The sequence below is a fragment of the Equus asinus genome, chromosome 1 (assembly GCF_041296235.1).
Source record: "Equus asinus isolate D_3611 breed Donkey chromosome 1, EquAss-T2T_v2, whole genome shotgun sequence".
NCBI lineage: Eukaryota > Metazoa > Chordata > Mammalia > Perissodactyla > Equidae > Equus > Equus asinus.
Window position 1 is genome coordinate 141,502,744 of NC_091790.1, and position 27,886 is coordinate 141,530,629.

General features: G+C 39.4%; 1 protein-coding gene across 25 annotated transcripts in view; it reads right to left on the minus strand.

The window, feature by feature from the left end:
* Window positions 1-27,886, minus strand: part of ICA1 (islet cell autoantigen 1) — a 141,906-nt gene that overhangs the window by 34,471 nt on the left and 79,549 nt on the right. For all 25 annotated transcript variants that reach the window (XM_070509012.1, XM_070509019.1, XM_070509044.1 and 22 more), the window contains 2 exons: window positions 5,952-6,077; window positions 4,810-4,908 (listed from right to left, as the gene is read on the minus strand). In XM_070509012.1, the coding sequence (XP_070365113.1) occupies window positions 4,810-4,908; window positions 5,952-6,077 (225 nt within the window). The remainder of the gene's footprint in view (window positions 1-4,809; window positions 4,909-5,951; window positions 6,078-27,886) is intronic.

Consider the following 27,886-nt stretch of genomic DNA (forward strand, 5'->3'; position numbering starts at 1 on the left):
TAACTGTGCTAAGTCCTAGACCCTGGGAGAGAAAGGAGGGAACACTGGCTCATCTGTTCCAATGGTTATTTTTCACCATGTTCAGAGAGCAAATTCAGGTCTCCTTGGAGTTAAAATCTGGGCACAGATGAAGAGCCAGTTGCGAAGTCAAACTGCATGTTTAGAATTAGGCCTGAGGCGGGGGTGGGAAGCCCTCCTGCCTTTCTGGCTTCAGGCCTGCCCAGCCCTCTCCTAGCCCTGGTGGGAATCACAGGAGCCTAGACAGGGCCTGCAGGGCTCAAGGGCACGTTTGGGGATGCAGCTGCCAGAGCACCTGTGGGAGTCAGGGAGGGAGTGGGCTGGGTTACCCTGGGCAAAGTTGCAAGACCTCCTATCCCACGGCCATTCACAGCCCTGCCTGGGACACTCACTGCTAAACTTATAATCTAGGGTGAAAATGGTGAGTAATAAAGTAACTTAAGCTGGGCCATGGAACCTGACAACCTCAACAAACTCTTCTGCACTGATACTGCCAATGGCTGTCGTCTGGACCAATGCCAGAATTCTTGATAAGTCCATCCCTATTACCCCCACCTCGGGGGAGTACTGCTGCCACATGCTGCCATCACCATAGCTGCCACTCTCTCTACACCACCGCCATCTCAACCACCATCACCACCGCCACCAACACAGCTGGAAAGTGGCAGAGCTGAACTGAAAGCCGGGTCTGGCTGGCTCCAGGGCCTGTGTTCTCACATACTCCGCTTTATCATTTATCTAGAGTCAAAAACCTGGCATTCCTTCTGAAAACACTAGAATGGGACATGTCACAGGAATACACTTTGCTACCTACCATTTGCATTAAATATAGCCACTCAGATCTCTTTACAAATACAAATGCAGAAGGACATGCTTCCCCTCAACCAGCTCCCAGTGAGTGTGTCTACTCTATCGAAGGGCCCAATGCTCAATTCTCTATAAAGACATCCCACTCAACCCACATACCAGCATACCAGATAGGGGGAGAAAAGGCCATCAGTACAAATAGAACAAGTAGAATTTTAGATTTTCCATGGAAAAGCCACTTGACTCCTGAGGGCTTTTCTTTCCCCCTGATGCTTGCTCTGGATGTGTGGGGAAATGTGTAAGTAAATGACATCCTGGAAGGATGAAACAAACATGACCACATCTGAGGGTTGGTAATTTAAGATGGGGTACTGCTTTCCTACTGACAGCATTTCATTTAGTTTTTTTAAAAAATGCTTTAAACTCTTACCCTAAATTACTTTCTCTAAAAAAGTGACAGTGCTTTCAAGATACAGCTAGTAACATTCCATTCCTATCCCCATGACCTGATAATTTCTACCATGTGAAAGACATTCCCAGATGATTTGGAATCAGTATAAAATTAACACATTAACGATAACTCATGCAAAGTACATACATTTAGTAGCATTTTAATGAATCAATACATATTTATTGTTTGAAAATACAAGATTAGCACAGTACTTCTTTTACTGGAAACCACTTAAAAGTCCCTCCACTTTAAATTTGAGCTGTGTTACAATTATTAGATTAAAACATTTTGTAATAATCAAATTTCAATGCTAAATTTTCCATAAAGTTAAAATGCTGCAAAAAAATCTAGTTATCATAAAATTAAATGATGAAGGAACATGTCAATGAAAGTAGAACCAATAGAATCCTATCGGGCCTGAGTCAAAAAGCAATAGCTGTTACATAAAACACGACCACAAAATATTCACAAAATGTCAAAATAGTCACTTGGATATTTTTCAAGTTGTAAGAGGTGGAGACTCAACTCACTTGTATAATAAAATTATTTTGGAAAAGAACTAGAAGTATTTTCTAGAGAAAGCTTCATTAGAAATAAAACTTGAACTTCTGGGGCATGAGTTATAGCCCTGTAATTCTGCAGCAAAAGACTCTTGCCTCCAAACAGGATGCACCAAGTGTTTAATACATTAATTATCATCCTTCATCAAGCATAAAACTAACAGTCAGGAAATACAGCTGCAATGGCACAATTACCAACACACTCAGAAAACACCCTGCAGCAAAGAAAACAAATGGGTTGCTTTTCATTAACAGAGCTCAGCAAACCTCTCCAAGCACAATGTTTTCTTTCCAGCCAGAGTCCCAAAAGGCATTTCAGGGGCTACTTGCTTAGGTAAATCCAGAGAACAAATAAATCGTGAAACTATTTAGCTAAATTTCAAAATATCCATTATCAATAATATACAGTGCCATTCAGAAGAAAATTCTATATGTTGAAAGATGACTTGATTAAATCAAAATCTTTTAAATACAAGGTATGTATTTTAAAAAAAAAATAGTGCCAGAGATTGGTAAGTCTGGTAAAATCCTCACGCTTGACAGTGACACATAAGGTATTAATGCTGTTCATTTTCATCTTTCGTGGCACACAATACACAACGTGCCTCTATCTATGCAATGATGAGCTGTAATAACAGGATTCTATTACATAGGTTTGAGTCTATATAAAGAACATAATTAGCTGCTAGCTTGAGATTCTAACACAACATGTCATCATTGAAAGCCTAGATGAATGGCATTCTAGAGAGGTCATAAAGCATTGCTTATTTGGTTGATTTCTGGACACATAACATTCTTAATATTACTATAATCATATTACACCTTAACAGATGTATTACTCCTACTGAGTTTATATTATAATTAAACCATAAACTGTTACTTAAACCATAATTTCAAGGAGGCTCTGGGGATGTAAAAGTCAATGGATAGTCATCTGCCCAAAATATTTTTAATTATATCCTGAACCATTGCCATCAAACTTTCACTAAATTTTCAGCCCAGAAATCCTCTAACATAATCAGGTTGATCCTCTTGGCAGGATAAATATCATGGCAAAAATTAAGGAGCCATATTTTCCTCAGCACAGGAGGCCAGGGATCCACATAAGGATGCCTCCACGTTTGTGACACAACCTCAATTTCACATTGTACTTTATAAGCAATTAACTCAATCCTCAACTTCTTTTAAACTGGATTTGGGGTAGGCATCATTTCATCTTCCACCTGGCCGATTTGTGTTATATATAGTGTCTTTCAAAAGACAACCTTCAAAATTGTATGTATTATTAAAAAAATCTGATGTACATTCATGCCCTAAAACCTAAAACTTTCTGCCTTATCAAAGAATAATCCATGGGATTCTGCTCAGGCCTGTGTAAGAAAGGTGAATACTGTGAATTGCAACAATTTTAATCAGGTTGCCTTGGTCAGGATCGCTGCTTCCTCGGGTGCTGAAAGCAGCAGTAGATCACAGGAAAGAATGCAGTCCTTACCGACACATTAACAAAGCTGCCATGAGGAGGAAGGCTGCAGGTTCACAGTGTGCTAAGCATTTGGCTGGACAAAGGAGGATACACAAGAAATAAAAGGCATCCCCTCAAAAGTTTATAGTCTGGTTGACAAGGCAGAAAAGAGCATTCTGAATCCATTTACTGTACAGCATGTCAGCAAGCACCCATGAATGAGCAAGTGACCAGCTGACAGAGGGACTATGAAGAACAAACTCCACGGACTCAGGTCAGGTGTATCACAAGGTGATGGACCGTCTTGGGTTTCTCTTGGGACCTTCATTTAAAAGGTCAGGATCTTTTGTTTTAAGATTGGCACTTGAGCTAACATCTGTTGCCAATCTTTTTTTTTTCTTTCTTTCTTTTCTTCTTCTTCTCCCCAAAGCCCCCCAGTACGTAGTTGTATATTCTAGTTCAGGTCCTTCTAGTTGTTGCATGTGGGACACCGCCTCAGCATGGCTTGATAAGCGGTGCCATGTCTGTGCCCAGGATCCAAACCAGTGAAACCCTGGGCCTCTGAAGCGGAGTAGGAGAACTCAACCACTTGGCCATGGGGCCGGCCCCTAAAAGGTCAGGATCTTAAAGAGTTTCTGTTTTAGTACTTTTATAGATGCAGTGACATTATAAACACCTCAAAATTAAAGAGGTGTTTTAAGGCAAAAAAAAAAAAAAGAGGCTTTTTAATGTTTTGTTAAGCAAGTGATGAGACACTGAAAAATTGGAAGGAAGGTAATTTCAAGGTGAACTTTAGTTCTTTTCTGGCCTTTTCCTTTCAAAGTCATAACAACAAGAATATGGCAACAAAGCACCCAGTGTTCTCTCACCATTCTTAAAATCCTTTTGGAACCCAAAGCACTTCCTTCTTTCGACATGCACTCACCCTTGGCAAGCGGCAGACTGAAGGGTTCCACGTTCAGTGGAAATACTGAGAATCAGACATTTTGCATGTATCTCTTTTGAGTTGAGAAATCACTGAGTTTAATGTTGCTTTTTCAATTAGAAAATGTTACAGTCTTATGGAAAAATCCAATTGTAATTGGATGGTACTCACAGAATAAAATGATATTTGTCAGAAGTAAGGGAGGAAAGAAAAATACCTTCTTAAACAAGCATATTTGAATTTAATAATTAAAAAGTAACAGAGTGTACCAGACTTGCACAATCTTGTCTTTAGCAATGTCAAACAAGGATTTTAAAGGAGCGGGACCAGTCATTAGGCCGGAGTCCACCACAATTCATCTCCCAGTAACATGTATCCTAAGGTTCAACCTGTGTTTTGGATTACGGTGGCTTATCCTTGTATTGAATACTGATGCAGTAAAAAACACTCTACTGGGGGCATAGTTCTCTCCTTGACATCTGGAGTCTGTTGGAATAATGATGCTTGCTGCAATGGACATTGTTTGTGATATAAACAAAGCTGGACTTTTCCTAAGATTTTCTAATGGCCTCTTTTGCTTTCATACCTTTAACATAGTGAATTCATATGGCTGATAACCTTTGAAGCTCTCATGGATGGCTGCCATAGTGTGAGAAGTTTTCTCCCAAAAATGAAGCAGAGTGGTCTGTAAAGAAAGACAGTGAAGCTATTAATGTTCTGAATGCCCAATTTTAGTCACAGGCCCCAGAGAAGTGTGCCCGTCTGTGGCTTTCAAGGTCCTCCAAAATATGATCTCAACTTATCTCTGCAGCCTTGTTTCCCATTATGCCCCCTACTGATACTCCGTATCTCAGCCAAACTAAACGCCTCCCGGTTCCCCTAAACACGGACTCCCAGGGCTTATGCTGCTCCTCCACCTGGAACATTCTCCTCTCCATTCTCTTTGTTCTTGTCCCATCTGATCCACCCTCCAGAACCCCGGGCTAATCATTAACAATCTACTTTTGTGATCTCTCAACTGATTCAGTTTCTCCCTCTTCAAACCCTCATTGAAATATGTAGAATTTATTTCCCTTCGCACACCCTGTTCCGTCCTTGAAGTATGGAAAATAGAGCCAGAGTTTACTGTCTCTGACTTCCTTCCTAAATTTGAAGTTTCTTGAAGACAGGGAATCTGGGTTTATTAATTTTTATATTCTTTATCACACCCGGAGTTTGGCCTCCCACACTCAGTTGGTGCTCAATAGTACTGTGGATGGAGACACTGCCAGCCTGAAGGGACTCAGAGGCTATGAGGAGACAAACACAAGTTCACTAAATTAGGACAACCTGATGAGTGAGTGACACTGTGCCAGGAGAAGTACAGGCAACCGTGCTAAGTGAGTTCAGAGGAGGCTTTCTGAAGACTGTGACACTCATTCTGGTACATCAAACAGTGGAATTTGGACAGCCTCAGACAGAGGAAAGGCACTCGAAGAGGCAGAAGGAACCACCGCAGTGACTGCAGGGAAGTGGGATACTAGAGTGGGTGTACAGGGCATACCTAATATTCGGGTTGATTAAACTCTAGCCTACTAGAAGGAAGAGATGCGGGAAGAAAATTATGAGAAAGGCATTCCTAACTTCATAAATAATGCATACGCCATACTTTTAGCTCAAACACCATTTTTCTGTTATCTAAATGTCATTAACATTCTTGGTTCCTTGTAACAAACATCGCTTTGTTACCTGGTATGTTGCTAGCATATGAGATAAGAGATTGCATCTGCTTGCTCCAAGAAGATCCACTTTTTGACACACATCCATCTTCAATTTGTCAAAGCTTTTTTTGGCAAGGCGTACCTGTGTTTGTACCTATGAAAGCAAAAGGGAATCTCTGAACCACTCAAACTCTTAAGTAGCTAAAAATTGCCAGTGAGAAAAGACCAACAGGTGGGTTTCTTGCTTTCATATAAGAAAACACCTTTGAAAACTCCAGACAAGTGAGAAGATCCTACACCATCCCTTGTTCACCTCCAAAGGACCTAAATGACAATACTGCATATCATGATCTTACAACACACTTACCATCCTAACTACATTTTTCTTAGTCAAATGTTAAAATTCCTTTCCTCCCACTAACCACGGTGGGGAGAAGTCTGGAAACATGCAGGGTGGCAAGGGACTAACTTTGCCCTTTTGTCTTCCTATAGTTTTTTGAAGCTGACTATCTGTATACTCTTCATTCCACTTCCCCTAATGTTAACACCTTACATAACACAGTACCTTTGTGAAAAATAAGAAATTAACACTGATACAATCCTATTATCTAAACAACAGACATTGTTTGGATTTCATCAGCTTTTCCACTAATGTTCTTTTTTCTGTTCCAAGATCCAGTCTAGGGTACCACATAAGGGAATTGTGACACAGCTTAAAAACCTATCCCCACTAATAAACTTTCAACTTTTTGTTATTGAGTATGTACACAAGTAATCTTTCATCCATCCCTGAGCCATAGAGTAATTCAGGGATGGAGTGAAGTCAAGAAAAGACTCAGAAATATCTATTCTATGCATTATTTGATGATAAAATTTAATACAGCTACATTAGAAATGGTGAAGTCGAAATTTCTCCTTCCTCCAATCTGAAGCATCACAGCATCATATTTTAACCAGGGAAAACTAACCAAATATTAACTTATCTCAGGTAACTCATGCAATTCTAGTTACCAGATAGGTAACTGAGTTGAGAGTAATGCTGACTCATTAACGATAGTTCTGTTATCACAGGACACCAGGGGGGGTAAGGACGATGTCTACCTTGATCAGCATTATATGATCGGTACCTGGCAACCTGATACAAAGCAGGTGCTGAATAAATATTTGGTGACTGGATGAAGAAATTTTCCAGGCCATTTCAAAAGGTAAAGTACCTGAGGGCTATTTTAAAGTATAACCTTTAAAGTAGTTTTAGAAGTGATGATTTTATTTTCTAATAAAAAGAAGCATGAAAATTAGTTGATATAAAATATCTTAATTTTTACCACTAATAATATTAATTTATATTCACAGCTTATAAAATTATAGGGTATTATATAATAATAATAATTGATACCATTTGCAACAATTTAACAATGGAAACAATTTAACAATAGATACAATTCACAATAGACACAACTTATACAATTGAACCATTAATACAATTCACTCACCACATGCCAGCGTTATTCTCTCTTAGCCTCTGCTATTACCCAATCTGACTGCTGAGGGTAAGAGGCTTCATCTAGGGAGGTAACCAATTCATAGAGCTGGCATTCTGGTTTAGCCTGCCTGACTCCAAAGTCCTGCTATCCTGCTGCTGAAGCAACTTACTGCTCACTGGAAAATCAAAAAGCTCAAAATTATGCTTCTCCCCAGAAAAAGAAGTTTTCCTGGTAGATTCTATGGAATTGGAAAATAATGAGGCAGTACACTTTAACACCACAGCGACAGAATTAATACCCTCTACGAATAGGGTCTTGTGTTTATAGCTGTATAAAACATTTCCTAAGAATTCCTCCGTATTCTTGGTCCACAGAACCAGGAAAACCAGAGGATGGACATCATCTAGCTCCTCTCAAACTGACCACATCATGAGCTTAGATAAATCCTGGAGCTCGATCATTCCCCACTGCAGAGTGGAGAGACTCTAGCTAAAGCTACTTGGGAGCTCAGACTGTAAAGAGTTTCGGATGAGTTAAGTATCACTGATTTTCTTTTGAGAGGACTATGGAGACACAAAAAAGAAAACCTGAGTTCCAGAGGGGAGCAGTGGGAGAGTGTGGAGGGAAAGATGTTTAAGCAGCTGAGATCCTCACTGCTGGTCCCCATTGGTTCATCAGTTGCTTGGGCCAGGAAGACCTCTTCAACTGGGATCCTGAGAGGCATCTGTCCTCACCCTTTTCTTCTGAAGGAGAAGGCGATTAATATGGCTGTGGGATTCCCCATATGCATTCATTCAACACATACTTAGTGAGCGCCTATCATGTGTCAGGACCAGTGCTAGGCACTGGGGTATCTGTAAAGGAATAAGACACAAAGCAGGTGGTCAATAAATACTTGTGAATGAATGCACATATGCATAAAGACCCTCTAATCCTTTAGAGAAGACTGACCAGTTGGCAACTATATTATAATACAATGGGAAAAGTACAACAGTAGAACTAAGAGTGAGGAACAGAGGTAGCACAGATAAGGGAGTGATTAATGCTGGGGGTGGGGTAGGGCAGGGGTGCAGGTGGATGATAGGAAAGGCCCAACTACTGGCCCCTCCCAATATCCCCACCCTTTGCCCTGTAACTTTGTACTAGCCTCCTCCCACTCTGACTCTGGGCTTTGGCCATGTGACTTGCTTTGGTCAAAGTGAATGTTAACAAATGTGACGAAACCGCAAGCTTGAGAAAAAATGCCAGCATGCTTCCACTTCCTCTCTTGCTGCTCCGAGATGGCCATGAGAATATGCCCAGGCCAACCTGACAACATGCCTGGGCTGCCAGCTGGAGGGGTAGGAGAGGCTTGTGCATGCAAGAGACATGAGAAGGAGAGCCCGGTTGTCCCAATAGATCAGCCTTTGGCCAGATGACCCCCAGACACGTGAGAGAGACCAGCCATGATCAGCAGAGCCCCTCCCAGCTACGCAGACTCATGGGTGAGCCCAGCAGAGACCAGAATTGCTCTGTTAACCCACTGACATAAGAGCAAGAAGAAATGCTTATTGTTTTAAGTCACTGAGTGTTAGAGCTGCTTATTTCACAGCATTATTGTGGCCATAGATAACTGATACACACAGTAAGGAGGTGGACAATGAAGGCTTCTGAGATAGGAGGATATCTGAGGTGGGTCTCAGTGTGAAAAGGAGTACATAGGAAATACAAGGTATCCACAAGACTGGCTTATGGGGAAGTTCTAGATTTTCTAATTAAATGCAAATTAATTTTTTTGCCGGGATGTGAATTTTGTTTTTTCCTTTATATTAGCATACTTAGTTACTCATGGATATTCTTTTATCCTAGGAGAAAACTTATTTCACTTGCTTGTAACACAAAGCTCAAGAATTAATATACTTTGAAATGTGCCCTAATTTAATTGTGCTTGAATTTTGTAAAGTAATTTTAGAAACCTAGAAGAAGACTTCAACACTTGATCCAGTGAGTTCTGAAAGGCCATATGCTTTGTGTGTCAACAATGATTATTAAAATACTTAACGCACTGCTGAGTTTCCAAATGTTGAGCCTTTTCCTTGCCAAACAAGGAGGATGTTACACTGTTGGGCACTTTGAAGACAGTGAAGTTCATTTAATATTTTGTGCTCCATGTCTGCTCTCTGAAACACATTTCCAGTCTGCAGCCCGAGGACAAAACACCAAGGACACCATCAAGCATAGGCCCCCATCAAGAGAGCAATTTCATATGCCTCCAGATGCACTTAAATAAAAAATGTTTTGATTATTATTCAATTCCGGATAAATTGTACTCAATTACATAAACATCTTGAGGAGCTCCTGTGGTTTTCAAGGTTCTTCAAAAAAACTTCAGTTAAATAAATGCACCCTTTGTTTGTTTCTTAATTTTATTTCTGGTGCCCCACCGTTCCCCTCTTATTCTCCAAGGTCTAGAATCTGATCACGCATAGCAGACCCTCTTTAGCATGAGTCCTGCTTCCCCAGGCTGCAGAAATTCAATTTATCAGAGAAAGGAGCAATGTCTGGACTGCCAAAACTCCCAGGGCACTTCTCTCTACTTGCTCCTCTAACCTGAACTTCTACCTCTTAGCCCCAACTTGAACTACATCTGGTGACGCCAAAGCTGTTCCTCCTCTTTGTTCAATCTGGCTTCCCCATCCAGTGAGAAAGGTCTTCAGATTATTCCAGAACCAAATAATTTGAGAATACTTACATATTTTTTTTAAAGTGTTTTCTTTCCTTTAAAAATAAAATAAAGCAAAACTACAATCCCAGTCTTACCTTTACACTTTCTTTCAGGAAATGGCTGTCTCCCTCCCTCCAACTACATGTTCAGCAAATATTTACTGAGTATCTTCTACGTGCTGGTAGCAGTAAGTTAAATGAAGGTGGTCTCTGTCCTCATAGAGCTGACAGTCCAGCCAGCATTTCCACATCAGTGAGGGCATGACTACAAACTGAGTGAGGTGGTCAGAAGGAAATTCACAGTCCTAAAACAATGATTTACCAAGGAATCCAAGAGGATGTTCTCCAAGGAAGCAGTGCTCAAGCTCTATTCTGAAGAACTGAACATGATTAACTATATAAGGAGAATACTCCAGCAGAGAGAGGAGCATGTACAAAGGCCCTGGGGTGGAGGGCAATGAGGCAGATCCCTGAAGGCCAGTGTAGCTGGGTTGCTGAGATCAAGCAGGAGGGTTTTATGAGAGGAGACAAGAGAGGTAGGTTGGGACACATCCTGGGGCACGGGCTTTGTAGGCATGCTCAGGATTTTAATTTTCATCATAGAAGCAGTGGAAAAACATCGGAGGCCTTCAAACTTGAAAGAGATAGGATCTTAGTTTGGCAAGATCACTCACTATGGTGTGGGGACGGGTTGGACAAGAGAGATGAGAGTAGATGAGAACATATCTAGAGTCAAGGGGAGAGATGATAGTAGCTTTAGACTTGGGTATTGATGCTGGATATGGAAAAAAGTGCTCTGATTCAAGAAATATTTAGGAGGTAAAACAGACAGCATCTGGTGAGGGATTAGATGTCGGGGGTGTGGAGGATGACTCCTGTGTATCTAACCACCCCAAACCCAGTATCATTGTTGAACTTGCCTTTCCCACCAGATGATTCTACTCATATCAACTTCTCATGGACACCTCAGACCACATCAGACTTCCTGGTTTCTTTCCTAACCAGCTCTCAATACGCCTCCTTCATTAACATGATTTGTTCATCCCTATCTTCCTTGGAGGCAGCATCCTTCACCCAGGGAAAACAATTTACGATCAGAGAATATATCAATTACTTCTTTGAGCTTTAGTAAGGTGCCACAAGAGAGAGTCTAGCTCATCACTTGGAAAGCAGAAGGTCAGATGTGGCTTCATTAAAACATCTTTTTTCTGAGGCCGATGAACAAAGACCTCTTGAGGGTCAGATAGGCACCTTGCTGAATCACTTGACTGTATTTGATTTATCATATACCTATCTATTGATGGTAGGAGCAATTCTGACATCGTGTTCTGCACACAAGTATGTGCACGTGACTGTGTGTGCTCCACGTATGTATGTGGGTAGCCAAGTGTAGGCTTAGGTCTGAACAAACCTTAGGTCTCAACAAACCCGCACTCCATTTTGAAAAATGTTCCTTCACTTTATACTAATAAGGTGGTTTAAATGGGGGCTGGAATGCTCTTTTATAGGCCACCCCTCCACTCCCACTGACTGGCCCAGGGATGGGCATTTTAACCCAAGTCGAGTCAATCACAAGGTACCAAGATTGGCTGATTCAGGGAAAGGCACTTGGTTCAAGCTGAATGAATCGGAACTCTTCCTTAAGATTACTGATTACTGAACTTGGAACCAGAGAGAAGTCTCAATCCTTTTCTAGTGGCTAAAGCATGAGGGGCAGGCAGTCCTGGCGTTTGAATTTCCTGTGGTGGAAAGGAAACTAGTCAGAATAAAGGTGACATACAGAGAAAAACGTAAAAGAGAGACACAGAGAGAGTCCTGATAGCACCCTAATTCCTGGAGCCTGATGCCCTTCCTACGCTTACAGGGGATTTCTAATTAACTCCTCCCTTTGCCTCAATGAATTCAAGATCAGTTTCTGTTATGTGGAACCAAGAGAGTACTAATAGAGGATGCTCACTTCTGCCTTCTTGGAAATTCAATGAAAGGCTTTAAGAAGTTCTAGGATAACAACCCCTTTTAAACTTTGATTATTCCAGTGTTTCCAAAATTTATTTGAACAGTTAACCCTTCCCATATATCATATACCATCTATTATATGCCATAAAATTTTTAAGGGGGAAATCTCTGTTTTACAAAAGAAGAAATCAAGACATAGATATTTATCTAATATAGAAATTAAATTCAAACTCAGGTGTACTTGGTTCTATAATTTATGCTCTTTACACAAAACCTGAGGTCACAGGGTCACTGATCTACTACTGATCATGTAACTCACCGTGTTCCAAGTCTGAGACATGTTCACAAGGTGTAGCGACCACTGGTCAACACTTATTTGTTGGCCTTATCAATTTAGATGTAGACATTGGGAGACCCAAAGCCACATCCTGAAGAGAGCTTCTATTATCAGAAATCTTGCTAAGGTTCTTTAGCTCAAGCTCCCCAACAAAGTGGAAAGAAATAAGCCCATCAAATTCCCTGAGGTACACTGTGGTCAGTGGATTTCCTGTTTTCTAGAAAAAACAAATGCAGAGATGGTGGACATTTCTTCAATCTGTACCTAGAAGCTGATGCCACCACTACCACTACCATGACCATTATCATCATCATCACTTATTTTTTTTTTAAGATTTTATTTTTTTCCTTTTTCTCCCCAAAGCCCCCCAGTACATAGTTATATATTCTTCGTTGTGGGTCCTTCTAGTTGTGGCATGTGGGACGCTGCCTCAGTGTGGTTTGATGAGCAGTGCCACGTCCGCGCCCAGGATTCGAACCAATGAAACACTGGGCCGCCTGCAGCAGAGCGCGCGAACTTAACCACTCGGCCACGGGGCCAGCCCCTCATCATCATCACTTTCAATCAGTTTATTTATGAGGCACAATTTAATTTTATGTACACAATTCTATGAGCTCTGGACAAATGTATACAATCATGGAACTACCACCAGAATCATGATATTGATCATTTTTATCACTCCTAAAAATTCCCATTGCAGTCAATTCCTCCCCTCAGGTCCCAGCCCTGCCACCCATCAATCTGCTCTGCATCACTATCGATTAGATTTGACTTTTCTGGAGTTTCATATCAATGGAATAATATAATGTAGTCCAGTCTTCGTTGTGTCTGGATCCTTTCACTCAGCATAATCCCTTTGAGAATGACGTGGTTGCATATATTAGCAGTGTGTTCTTTCTTATTTCTGAGCAGTATTTAATTGTATGGATACATGCAACTTGTATATTGATTTGGGTTCTTTCCAAATTTTTAGCTATTTTGAATAAAACTGTTACAAACATTTGAGCACAAATCTTTGTGTAGACATGTTTTTCACTTCCCTTGGGCCAATATCTAGGAGTAGGATTGCTGGATCATATAGTAACTGTGTGTTTAATTTTACAAGAAACTGCCAAACTGTTTTCCAAAGTAACTATATAAATTTGCATTTCCACCAACAATGAATCCAAGTTCCATTTGCTCCATATCCTCATTAACACTTGGTATTTTCAGTCTGTTAAGTTCTAGCCATTGTAGTGGATGTGTAGTCATAGTAATTATGATTTTAATTTGCATTTCTCTAATGAATAAAGATGCTGAAATTCTTTTTATGTCTTATTTGCCACTTACATATCTTTAGTAATGTGCTTATTCAAATCTTTTCCCTAATTTAAAAATTAGGTTTGTCTTTTTATTACTGAGTTATGAGTTCTTTATATATTCTGAATATAAACCCATTATCAAACAGAAGTTTGAAAACATTTCCTCAAGTCTGAAGCTTGCCTTTTATTTTCTTAATAGTGCCTTTTGAAGAGAGAAAGTTTTTAATTTTGATGACATCAAATTTACCAAGTTTTTCTTTTATAGTTCCTGGGTTTTGTGCCTTTCCAAACCTCTCTCTAACCCAAGGTCACAAATATTTCCTTCTGTGCTTTTCCTTCTAGAAATCTTATATTTTTAGCTATTACATGTAGATCTATGATCCATTTCAAGTTAATTTCTGTGTATTGTGTTAGGTATTTGTTTTTCTCACATGTGGATATCCATTTGTTCCAGCACCATGTGTTGAAAAACTATCAAATTGCCCATTGTATTTCTTCAGTACTTTTGGTGAAAATCAAGCCATTCTATGAGGGGCTCTATTTCTGGACTTTCTATTCTAATATTTGGATTTACATGTCTATCCTTATACCAATAGCACACTGTCTTGATTACTGTAGCTTTATCATGAGTCTTTAAGCCAGGTAGGATAAGTGCTAGATTTTTTTCTTTTTTGAAATTGTTTTCGTTACTCCAGCTTCTTCATATTTCTATACATACCTTAGGGCCAGCTTGTCCATTTGGTCAAAAAAGCCTTCAGGATGTTGATTAGGATTGCACTAAAGCTACAGAATTACTGAGAATTGACATCTTAACAATATCTTCAGACTGATGAACGTGGTATATCTTTCCATTTATTGGGTCTTTATAAAATTCTCTTAGTATTTTGTTTTGTAGATTTTAGCGCACACGTTTTGTACACGTTTTGTTAAATTTGTTGGAAGGTATTTCAGATTTTTGATGTTATTGTAGTTGTAATTTTTATAAATTTCAAGTTCCAATTGGTCATTACTAGAAATATAATTAATTTCTATAAACTGATCTTGTATCCTATGACCTTGCTAAATTCAATTATTAGTTTTTAAAAGTTTTTTTGGAGATTCCTTAGGATTTTCTGTCTATATATCTATGTAGATCGATCTGAGTACATATGTATCATGTCTGAGAATACAGACAGCTTTCCTTCTTCCTTTCCAACTGGTATGTCTTTACCCACTTTTCTTGCCCTATTGTACTGTCTAGGATAATGCTGAATAGAAGTTGGTGTGAGCAAACATAACTGTCTTGTTCCCGATCTTAGTGGGGAAGTGTTTAGTCTTTCATGATTAAGCATAATCAGCTGTACATTTTTCATATATGCACATTATCAGATCGAAGGTGCTCTCTTCTACTCCTAGTTTGCTGAGAATTTTTATCTGAAATGGATACTGGATTTTTATCAAACGCTTTCTCTGGATCAATTGAGATGATCATATGGTTTGTTTTTGGTCTATTCACATAGCGAATTACAATGACTCATTTTAAATTGACCTCCATTCCTCTGGTAACCACATTTAGTCAAGATTATATTTATTTCTAGTAACAGTCCTTGTTCTGAAGTCTCTTTTGTCTAATATTAATATAGGCACTTCATATTTCTTTTGGTTAGGATTTGCAGGCTATGTACTAATCTATCCTTTTACTCTTAACCTATCTGTATCTTGCCTTTAAAGTGAGTCCTGAGACTAGATCCAGCTTGGTTTTGCTTTTTTTTTAAAAGTCCAATCTCAAACTAACTGTTCTGCATTTTGTCTATAGGGAATGATATGAGACCTACAAGATATTATCAATATAAGGAAACGGGGTTAGTCTAGTGTTAAAGCGGATCCATTCTGCTTCAGAATAATCCCAATTTTTTCCAGGTTCCTTACAAACCATTTACATAGTAATCAGTTCTAGATTTGATTAAGAATCAAGGTGTAATCCACTATATTGAATTTTTGAGTTTTTAATATTCTCCTTCAAAATAGGACAATATTGCTTGTTATGTTATTTCTGACATCTCCGATTTCTCAAAGCTTACTGGCAATATTTCTGTGCTTGTGTACATGCCTTTCTGGGACATAATTCATCTAAGTCCAGTGACTAAGTGTATTTAAATACAACCAATACACATTAGCCCCTTTCATAGATTTAGCTTCAAGTTTTCCTTAAGAGCGCCTTTCTATCCTTTCCAGTTTTATACCTCTTCTCTTAATGGAGATGAAAGGACAATAAGAGCTTAGTAGTTGTTTTCTTTGCTTTCATTTTTAAGATTAAATCATCCAAAAATACATTTCCTAGCTCTGTCCACAGTAAAGGTCTAAAAATAATGGCTAACTCAGAAGCAACGAGCACCCCTAGCAGCCAGATCATGGCCTCTCTTAAAGGAACCAGGGTTTCTAGTCAAAATGGCTGATTCCAGGGCTAGAACAGGAAAGATGATCCCCATATATTTTGTTGTACAAGAAAGCAAGGGAGACTACTATCAGGGTCATGTCAAAAGGACTCAAGAGTCAACCTGAAGAGGCCCTCATTAGCCACAGATGAGACAATCTAGTGTCAACAAAGTAATACTGTGAACAACTGAAACATGTCAAATATAGTTAAATCTAAGAGTTCATGATGACACTGAAAAACAAAGAAATGAACGAATTAACTGAAAACCAAAAAACTTCACTGGGCACCTGTAGAGAATGCCAGTGAACCAACCCAATATCTTGACAAAGAAACAAACATTTATCCTGTCTCTCCTATCAGTCTATACTGTACTTCAGGATGACTTGGCAGCTGAGGGAAAGTTACTCCTTGTTGAACCATTCAAACTTATTAATGAAGAAGGAACACATACTATATCAAACCATCTGTTCCCAATAGTGGGTCTGTCTTCATATTCATAACAGTTTTGTTGTTATCAGAACATTTCCTAAACCTCAAGTCATCCCAAGTTTTAGCTCTCCTGGCACCATTCTTCTTAAATGCACTCTTTCCTCCCAAGAAATGTTACTGAGCACCTACAGTTCTAGGTAAGGATAAGGAGGGAACAAAGCAAAGTCCCTTCTTTCATGACGGTTACACTCTAATGGGTGAAACTGGACAGCAAACAACAAAAATCAATACATCTAAATATATGTTAGATATTGAAAATAAAGCAGCATAGGAAAGATACTGATGCAGGGTTTGGGAGGGGTGGTAGAGCATTGTTTTAAATGGAATAGTCTAGTAAAAGCTTCCTGAGAAGGTGATCTTGGAGCAGAGAGCTGGAGGAAGTGAAAAAGAAAACCTTGCAGATATCAGGGGGAAGAGCACTCCAAGCATAAAGAAAGTGAGTCCTGAGACTAGCGAGTGCAAAGGCCCTGAGGCAGCACTGTGCTTGGCTTGTTCAAGGAACTATGGTCAATCTCTTTAGTTACATGCTTCTTTTACCATTTGTTTTACATGCCTTATTAAAATGCAATTTTATTAACAAATGGATAAAATGATGCTCTTAATCTAACTCAATGGGTGATTAAAAAACCTATATTTTGAAAATCAACATAGGACAATATGAATAGTTTTAGTAATATGTTTCTATAGAAAATTCATATATCCATTTTTTCTTTACGCTTTTGTAATGAGTCTAGTCTGTTAGACTGTTAGTCTAGTCTGTTAGAATTAAATGATACTTAAATGTAGATATAAAGTTTGCACACCCCTACCACCCCCTCCTCCACACTGTAGCTTGAGATTTTACCCCAAGATGGTAAGAAAAAAAGAGACAACTTCCACTCCATAGTGCAGAAAACAAACACTTCCACCCTTAGCAGCATCGTTCTAGTATCACACTTCAGAGAATTACCTCTAAATACAGGGAGAGAGATACTGAAGAATAAGAATGAGAGAGATTTTAGAACAAGGCCAGAGGGAGATGCATGTTCCACTGATACAAGGCAGCAGAGGTACGAGGTAGTTAAACACGGCATTGGAGAAAGCACTGCCACAGTTTGGAGACAAAAGGGAGAAGGGATCAACTCATGGCCTTGCCAGGTTCAGCACCTCGGCTACGAAATGAGGTGGGGCAGGGGGAAGAGCTGAAAGGAATGTGTGAGGCATGGTGGGCAAACTGGGGAGGGGGGTGGAATGGGCTGGTCAGGCTGACTTACAAGCTCACTGAAGGAGAAAGGCGGGGGTGGGGGCTGATTTAGGGAGAGGGAAGTTGAAGTCAGAGAAACAGAGGAAAAAGGGAAAAAATCTGTACACGTTTAATGATGCAGCTATGATGGTTAATAATCAGTATTTTGCCAAAAACAAGGAAGTGTTTAGTCTTAGCACTTAGTTGTCATTTTCCTTCAGCTCCTCCTAAACATGGATTTTGAACTTTAACAATTCAGCAATAATAAATAAGCAGTGATAATTTTAAGGTTTTTCAGCTATATTACTGCTGAATTTATGAAGTTGAATCTTTCTGCTAGCTTTCCCTTAACATGAATGAAAACTGTTCAAGACAAGGGTTTTAGACCTGCCTGCGTTATCAGGACAAGGCACACATGTAGCTGATGTAATCTCAACTCATTTATAGGAACATGGCATTCGACCTTCATCCAGATGCTCATTTTCAGATATTAATCAAAGAAATGCCAAATTTCTTCCTTACTCTGATCTTCAGAAGTTCAGGTTTATGATGTTCTGATGAGGAGTGCAAAGTCACCCAGGAGAGCGGGACACAACACCTCAGGGTAATTTCCTCGGAATGTATAAAGTATTGTACTGGATGAACACCTTAATCAAATAATTATCTCCATGATGATTCAGGAGAAGTAGGGGCCCAAACCGCTGTCCACTCTCTTTTGAGTTTCCAGGAAAGAGAGTTTCAACTCCCCTTTGTTTATTTCACCTAATCACGTGTTCCAAGTTGGGTGAGGAGAGGAAAAAAAGGAGTAAATACTTATGGAGGGCAGTGTTTTACCACGGTTTCTTACTGCAATTCTTCAAGGTAGGCAGAATGATCCTCATTTTTATAGAAGAGAAAAATCGAGGTACAAAATGACATGCCTAAAACCAAACAGCCATTTAGAAAGCCCAGAACCAGCCTGGGTTGGACGTTGTCTCCTCTTGTACGAAATCCAAAGTCCAGACCCCTACCCTGCCTGCCTGTGGCCCATGCGCCTCCTCTGTCACATCACCTCCCAGGCACCCTAGGCTCCGGGCATACTGAGCTGCCATTCTCCAGCCACACCATGCCACACCCACCTCTACACTTCTGCCGGTTTCCTCTGCCTGGAAAGCCCTCCCCTTCTTGTCCACACGGTAACCCTTACTCACCTTTTAAGTATTCACTCAAAGGTTTTCTCCTCTGAGAAGCTTTTCCTGTAATGCTCCTCAGCTGAGTAAGCAGCTTCTTCCTCTCTGCAGTCAATGCACTTTGCAAACCCCCTTATGACACAAAACTATGGTACGTGCTAGCTGCTCCCATGTACGCCCAGCCACCATCTGGACTACAAGATGCACGAGGGTGGAAGCTACACGATTCAGTTTTCTAAGGCTAAGGCTACACGCCTCCAGGTAGCAGGTATGCAAAACACTGAAGGATAAAGAGAGGATACCAGAATGAGTGAACAAATCAGGCCTTGCTTTCCCATTGTGTACACTGCTCTGCGACAGGGCACAACAGGCTCTCTGTTTGCTGAATTACTGTTAGACTTTCCCAGACGCCATCCCTCTTTCTCACCACTCCCACCACCATCTGCTGATTAGGTGTTCCACATACATGCACACACTCTCCTTTGATTCTCACAACACTCCTACGCCAGAATTTTGTTTCTATTTCACAGAGAAGGAACCTGGGTTTCAGAACCATTAGGTAACTTGCCCAAGCTTACTCGACTGGCGGGGAGGGGCAGGATGTGAAAGTCCACACTCATTTCACTGAATCACTTTGCTTTCCCAATGGTAGCAAATCTCAAACAAGGGAGATTGACTATATATTACCCAAAATGGGGATATCAGCACTTAATCAACTCATTATATAAAAATATTCTAATATGCTAAAAGTTTGTGATTCCGGCTTCTTGTTTTGAAATACAAACCATTATTTGCAATGCAATAGCTCCATTCATGTAGGATTAAAGAGTACAAGGTCTTCTATTTTCAAGCCCTTGGCAAGTTGAAATAAATACACACACAACCACGTGGTTTATAATATGCAGATACGTTTCAGATTAATTTAGTTATCACACTGCCCCAACATTCTTAATGTTTGCTCAGCTGGTACATTTATGTCTTTTTTCTGTTTTCTGTTTTTAACTTAAGAAAGCAATTCTGTCATCAGAATACTTAACAGGCTGGGTTCACTTCCTCTTTCAGGTCATTAGTGGAAGTATTAACTCGGGTCACAAGACTGAGCAGGGGCACCCACTTTATCAGTTTCTCTCTAATCGGAGCAGCACACATTTTAGGAGACAGTGAAAGGCTAAAATTCTGGCTTTTTATCTTATTGATATTTCTTGTACTTTACTGTGGTTTTTAAAATGTCATTATTCCTTTTCTTTTTATTTCTCTTTTTTTGATCATTTATTCATGTTTATGTACCATGTGAAAGGTTGGAGAATTTGCTTGCGTCTCTTGGCTGCCAAAGCTAAACCTGCTTGTACTTTATATTACAGTATATTTTTATTATGCTTATTGATGATCATTCACTGTAAGTAACTGTAACTCACAAACACAAATCAACCGATAAATGAACGGGTGGACTGATTTGCCCGCAATGATCTTGTTTGAGGGGTTGTTTATTCACTGAGCAGCGGGTCCTAAACAGAGTGAATAGGTGAAAAGATCAGGCCTTCCCTTTATGGATCCATTTTGCCGCCCTTCAGTTCCAAAGTGTGGTGGATCTGGGCATTGAGGAGGATCTGAACAGACTGGAGCATGAACACCTTCACTGGTTCCCCAGAACACTGAGGCTAATTCCAGGTTCTGGAACCTGCACACACACCCTTCGTGATCTGGCCCTGACCCACTTCTCTACTTTCATCTTTGGTGTCTTTCCTTCTCTCTCTCTCTCATTCTTTTCTCCAGCAAATCTTCCAACTCTTTCTCTTCTCCTAGTGCAATTTCCCGACACATAAAGGGATTTCATCCTCTTCTTCTTCACATGTTGTTCCCATTGATGTCATATTTTTTCTTTCTTAGCCCTTCAAAATTCAGCTTGTGCCACCTCTTCTCAGAAGCACACTTCAATCCCCAAGTCTGACTTTAGATGCCCCTCTTTTGGGCCCCTATAGCACCTTATTATACACCTCTATTATCTCACATGACACTTATCACATTGCATGGTCACTGTCAATTTAATTGACTGTCTTCTATATTCTCCAGGGAACTTGTGGCAGGGACCATATCTTGATTTTGTTACCCTTGTACTGATAGTAGGAGCTAAAAATGCTGGTCAAATAAATAGCTTTTAACCTGGTGCACAGTAATATACACCATCACATGCTTTGGGTCTGTAGCTTCTACTTTTATGGTCTGATGACTGACATTCTATCACTTGGTGTGGTTTTGTTTTCCTTTTAGAAGAAGACACTGCCACAGAAATTGTCTGCCAAGAAGGAAGCTAGTCCAGCTCCTTCAATTTCCCACTAGTCTAAATCTTTAAAACATTTTCTGTGTTGAGATTTGACATATTTTGACAGCATTTCTTTTCTCCTTCCTGCTGAAAATCACCTCATTCCAATTTGCTCTAGATCAACTGTCCTGGAAAACTTGGGTTTTGTGTTTTTTGTACATACCTAATCCATTAATGTGTTGTGTCAGTGATGATTCCTTTTGTTGTTATAGGCCTGAGAACATTTCAGATTTTCAGTTTGCTGAGCAAGTGCTCTTGTGGCTGAGGCTGTTAGCTGTCCATCAGAATCCATTTGCCCTTCTATATTTTCAAGACTCCCCTGAAAATAGGTGTGGCCATCAGCCAAAGTTCTCTCCAGTGGACTGCGAGCACAAGGAACACGCACCATTTCCATGCTTGGCCCATAAAGCATTTCTACCTATGCTCCTGCATGTTGTTTCCTTTCAGGATAACTGGGAAGTCCACATCTAGAAAACACTGGGAGGCGTGTTTAAGGATTGGAAAGCCGTTGTCAGCCTAGGTGTCTAAATGACTTCTTGGAGGAGAGCCATCCCACTAACCTGGACACCTGCCCAGGACTATTTGGTGAACAAAAACAACAAAACAAAACAAAACTTCTATTGGTTTACATCATGGAATTATGGAATTTTGGGTGTCTCTTTATATCATAGCCTAGCCTAGCCTATCCTACCTAACACAGGGATGGCTCTAAGAAGAGGTTAGTTAAATGACAAGATGCTACATATAATGTTGGAAGTAGGTTAAAGACTAACATTCCCATAGACAATTGTCAGCTATCCAAAGATTTATTTCTATTACTATTACTAATCATCAGCAAGAATGTCATCGATAATATCTGATGATTACTAAAGTACTCAAAAATTTATTTTAATGCCACTGAATTTTTTAAGAAATGTTGTACAGCAACCATGGGGGTACTAGGTGTGGTGAACTGAATCTGAAAACAGTGAAGCTGCTGGAAAATTCTTTGGTGTCTTCTTTTATCACTAGAACTGAGAAGTCCTAGATGACTCTCTGGTGAACTTCTGATGCTGTTAGCCCAAGTTCCCCCAACTAGCTTCCAAATGCTAATTATACTTTCCCTGGAGAGGAAGAAAGTCATATATTTTAACATAGAAGAGGTGTTTTGATATTTAGGGCTGGAAGATAAGTGCTTGAAATGGTGAAGAGAGTAGAAACTTGCGTATGTAAACAAAACAGACACCCCTCAGTACAACAATCCCTTTCTCCTTAAAGTACTTCTAAATAACAGTGCTGCTAAAATTCATTTTAGTCTGTTTTCTTTCAGACATGCTCTATGACTCTATTCCTCCCTTCCTCTTCCCAAATTCCTTATTTTCCACTGTTGTGTTTTTACTGTTTTATTAGTGGTATAACTTACACTAAAGCATTTAATATGAAGCTTATAGCTCCATAAACCTTTAAATATGTATATACCCACATAACCACCACCCAGAACAATACATAGAACAATTTCTGCACCCTAATAGACTCCTTTGTGTTCCACTTTGGTCAATACCTCCTCAAAAGTAGAACCAATATTCTGACCCCTATCACCGTGGATTAGTTTTGCCTGATTGTGAACTTCATATGAAATCATATACTACATACTCTGTATCTGGTTTCTTTCACTCGACATCATGCTCATGAGATTCATCCATATTACTGCAATATATTAATGGTCAATTCTTTTTCACTGCTGTCTAGTATCCTATTGAATTAACGATACACAATTAATTTATCCATGCTGTTGATGGACATTTGGTTTATCTCTGTTTTGGTGCTATTGTGAATAACACTGCTATGAACATTCTTGTACATGTGTTTTACATGAACACTCTTTTCCTTGGGTATATGCCCAGACGTATATTATTTTTAGTAGGTAATGCCCAACAGTTTTCCAAAGTGGTTCTATCAGTTTACACTCCCACTAGCAATGTGTAATAGTCCCAGTTGATCCATATCCTTGTTACATTTATGGTTGTCAGTCCTTTTAATTTAGCCATTTGGTGGGTTTTAATTATCATTTCCCTGATGGCTAATAACGTAATTACCTTTGCACATTCATACTGACAATTTTGATATATTCTTTTGTCAACTGCCAGTTCAGATGCTTTGTTCCCTTTTTAACTAGGTGGTCAGTATCCTTCTTTCTGATTTGTAGGACTTCTTTAGATGTCTGGATACAAGTCCTTAGTTGGATATACGTATTGCAAATATCTTCTTCCAGCCTATGATTTTTCTTTATCTTTTCTCAGTGGTGACTACTAATGAACAAACTTTCTTAATTTTGATAAGGTGCAACTTATTATTTTATGGTTAGTGCTTTTGGTGTCCTGTTTAAGAACTCTTTGCTTGCCCCAAGGTCAGTCAGATTTGCCTATGTTTTGTTTTGAAAGATTTAATGTTTTTACCTTTGGACTTTAAGTCTGTGATCTCTCTCTCATAAATCTGTTCGTATGATATGAACTCGGGGTTGCATTTATTGTTTTCTATATGGATATCCAACTGACCCAGCATCATTTATGAAAAAGACCCTTATTTCCTCCAATGAATTGCAATAATGCTTTTGACATAAATCAGGTGCTCTTATATGTCTGCATTTTTAAATGAACTATCTAGTCTATTCCAATGGCCTACTGAATTATTCTTTAGTCAAGAAGGCTTTATAATAAGTCTTAATATCTAGAAATGTAAGTCTTCCAGTTTTGTTCTTGTTTTTTAAGATCACCTGGGCTATTCCATGTCCTTTGTATTTCTATATGTTTGGAATCATTCTGTGAATTTCCTATTGGGATTGTAGTTAGAGTTGCATTTAATGTATAGATCAATTTGAGAGCACTCACATCTTAATAAAATGGAGTCTTCTAATCCACAGGTTAGAGGTACCATCTTAGATTAGATGTGAAATACCTAGGAATTTGTCATTTTCAGGTTTTAAATGTGTCTAAGAAAATAAGCCTGTGCTGAATTAAGAGATGTGAGGCACTACTAGTATTCACATCGTCTTGCTTAAGAGGTAAAATCACCACCCGAATGCAAAATAAATATAAAATACAAATATAATGAAAACTATCTAGAAGATTATCTGAATGTTAAAATCTTACTTCCTAACAGTTGAACATATCTGAATATATATTATTACTGGAGCAATGCTCTTTGAACCAACTTCTCTGTTATCTAATTAAAGTTACCACTAGCTGCTTGCATAGCTTACGGCAGAAAAACTTAATGCTCTAGTCAAACTCCTTTCATTTCTTTGGCTCTGCTATTCCCTCCCTCACCCTCCTTTGAGCCATCACACATCCCACAACTCTGCCCGGAAAACTCTTGGCCTTCCCTTTCTCTTTTCCCTTGGCTACTAACTACGCACTTACAGCCTTCAGCTCAAATTGTAATGTCTCTCAGAAGCCTGTCCTGATCCACCAACAGAATTAGGCATTCCTGCTATGTGCCCCAACAAAACCCTTCAGATCCTCTATCCTAGGACCAGACCCTGCATTTTGATTGCTTGATTAATGTTTGTCTTCCCTACTACACTATGAATTCCATGAAGACAGGGGCAATGACAGTCTTATTCACAATTTTATCTCCAGAGCCTTGCACAGTGCCTGACATATATTAATTATTCAATAAATACTTGAATGAATTACTATGAAATTTGGGCAAAACAGAAGAATGGGACTCTTTTCTTTCCTCCTTGAAAACTGGAGTCAGTAGAGACCAACCATTGGGCTGTTCTAGAGTGGAATCGGTTAAAGGGATGTCATTATCCCTGGAGTTCTGGCAGTTGTTTATGAGTGCTGTATTTTTCCCTAATTTTTATTGTTGATAAAACAAAGGAACAAAAAATGAGCTAAAGGATGACCTTGAAAGAAGACCATTCTTCCAGAACAGCCAGCAAATCGACCATTCAGGATTGACCCTACTTTTGAAAATGTTTTGTCTTTTTAAAATTTTGTTTTTGTATGGTGTGTTACAGCTTCCTATTTGCTCACTTTTGTGTTACATAGTTCTTTTTGAAAGGAAACCCATCGTCACTCCGAGGTTGGTAGTGGAAATGAGAATCTCCACATGGAGATGACATTCCCAGATTTGTTGCCTACATTACCACTAATGTCTTCAGGGCCACAGTCCCCCAGTAACAACACTGGCATGACCCTCTAACCACAACTTTCCCAAACTTTAGAATAACAGAGGGGAAACAGAGGTAAGAGAAGGAAGCTACAACTAAACAGACTGATTTACAAGACTGAGTTTGCTTTTTCAGCTCTTGATCTTCTATGGGGAGAAGGGGAGATCAGTTTAGCAACCATCAAACTGAGACCAACACCTAAATTTCCCTGTGCTCCTAAAAGTCTTTACCTGAGAAAGTCAAGATTATATCTTGACTGTTAAACATCATTCTGAAGCCCCTCTTCCCCAAATACCTGCTCCCTTAAAGGCTATACTATCTCCCACCCACAGCTGTGGTCCTTATCTGACATCTTGAACAGCGCAGCCATATCAGGATACAATCCAATGACAGGGACATACTGACGTGTGTGCTGCGGGGTGGGGTTTGAGGAAGGAAGCAGTTTTGGTACAATTTCAGGTATTCAGTCAAGACATAGTTACTAACACCCCTAGCAGTGTGGTGGAGTAGAAAGGGCATCCAATCTGGGGCTAGAAGGCCTGAGTTTTGTGCATGGATCAGAAACTTCCTAGCTTTGTAATAGTGGGCTAGTTATTTAGCATTTCCCAGACTCTGCCATTAGATCTGGAAAATAAGCATGAGACAAATAATAGAGAGAATGTATATCAGAAGCTTCCTTTAATACTATAATGCTTAATGCTATTACTAGGAGTTATGTGTAAGGTCCTGTGTTTAGCATAATCCAGGTCAATTATGCCTCTCAAGGGTGGTTGTGAAGGTAAAATGAGATAGAAACATTTAAAAACGATGAATAAGGCATGATCCCCACTCTCAAGGAAGTTTCAAATTGCTGGGAAGATGAGACACAGGCACAAATAATAGAAAACAAAGTAGTATTTGAAAAATACCCTAAGAATGGAACAATGTAGGATAGGAATTACATACATTTTTCTATATATGGTGTATTACCACTAACACAGGAAGTTACTTCTTAGTTTCTATTAAGATGTTTATTTCACTGATAGAATAAAAAGAGCTAATTTGCCAGCATCCTCTGCATGCAGAATCAATGGGCTTATTTTAACTTCTGTAAGCAAGGTCATGATTCTTGCGCATTCTGAATTGGTAAACGTGGTGCTCAGTCACACAGGACATTCTGAAGTGGGGAGTTTCCTATGGATGCTATACGTCTCATTCTGCTTCTGTACAGTAACGTGGGGCCTTAAGTTACAGAGATACATCAAGGTCTGGTGCCATTCCCAGGCTCCACGAGGATGAGAGGAAGGGCGAGCACCCCGCCTTCTGCTCCAGCTGTACCTTTTATCAATAGGATGCAACATGCTCAACGGCAAAAGGGCTCCACTCTTCACTTTGAAATAATAGCTGAATTCATATCATGGTTTGTTTTGTTAAGAGGTGAAATAGAGCAGAAAAAAGGAAATTTGCTTTAACCATGCTCCTTGGGGAATATATCACAATAAAAAAAAAAATCACAAGAGAGCTTTCTCTATTCCCAGGCTACTTACAAATCATCCCTTTAGAACACATTTAGGTTTAGGGAAATAATTCATTCTTGAAATAAAACCTAATGACCTACTGTGAATTAAAAACCTATTGTGTGTTAAATATATACCCAGAAGTACAGAGAAGATAAAGTTACCTCAGAGGGAGAGGAGAGAGATTTGTAAATCATCTTTAACATTATTTTGAATCAAACATTTTTAAGATATGAAAGAAAATGAAAAGGAAAAGACATAAATGAAAACAGTTTTTTCCTTCTTTGGTCAAAAAAATAGGAAAAGTCAGCTCAAATTCAAATTTAAACAGTACCATGAGACAATTAGAACTGGTATTTAAAGTAAGACTCAATTTTAACCCTGATCTTTTACAAATTATAACTGAATATATATGAATGTGCCTAATGTATAAAGTATAGAGCAGACTTACGGAATTTAAGTCAAATGATCCATCATCCATCCATTTATTCATTGTTGAATGACTATGTGCTCAAAATGTGTTTCCTGGACCAACAACATTAGCCTCACCCGGAAGCTTGTTAGAAATGTAATTCTCGGGCCCCACCCCAGAGCTACTGAATCAGAAAATAGGACGGGGCTCAGCAACCCATTTTAATAAGCCCCCCAGGTGATTGTGTTGCATGCTAAAGTTTGAGAACCAGCCTTCTGGAGTGAAAAGGTTAAGAGCATGCTCTTTGAAGTCAGAGAAATTTGGGTTCAAATATTTGCACTTAGACTTACTGTCTCTGTGACCTGGAACAAGTCACTTAATCCAAACCTTAAGTTCCAAGTTAATAAATAGAGACACTGTACCTTTCAGAGCTATTGTTAAGATTAAATGAGGAAATACATACAGATGAGATCTATGGTGTTTATACATCATACACACAATG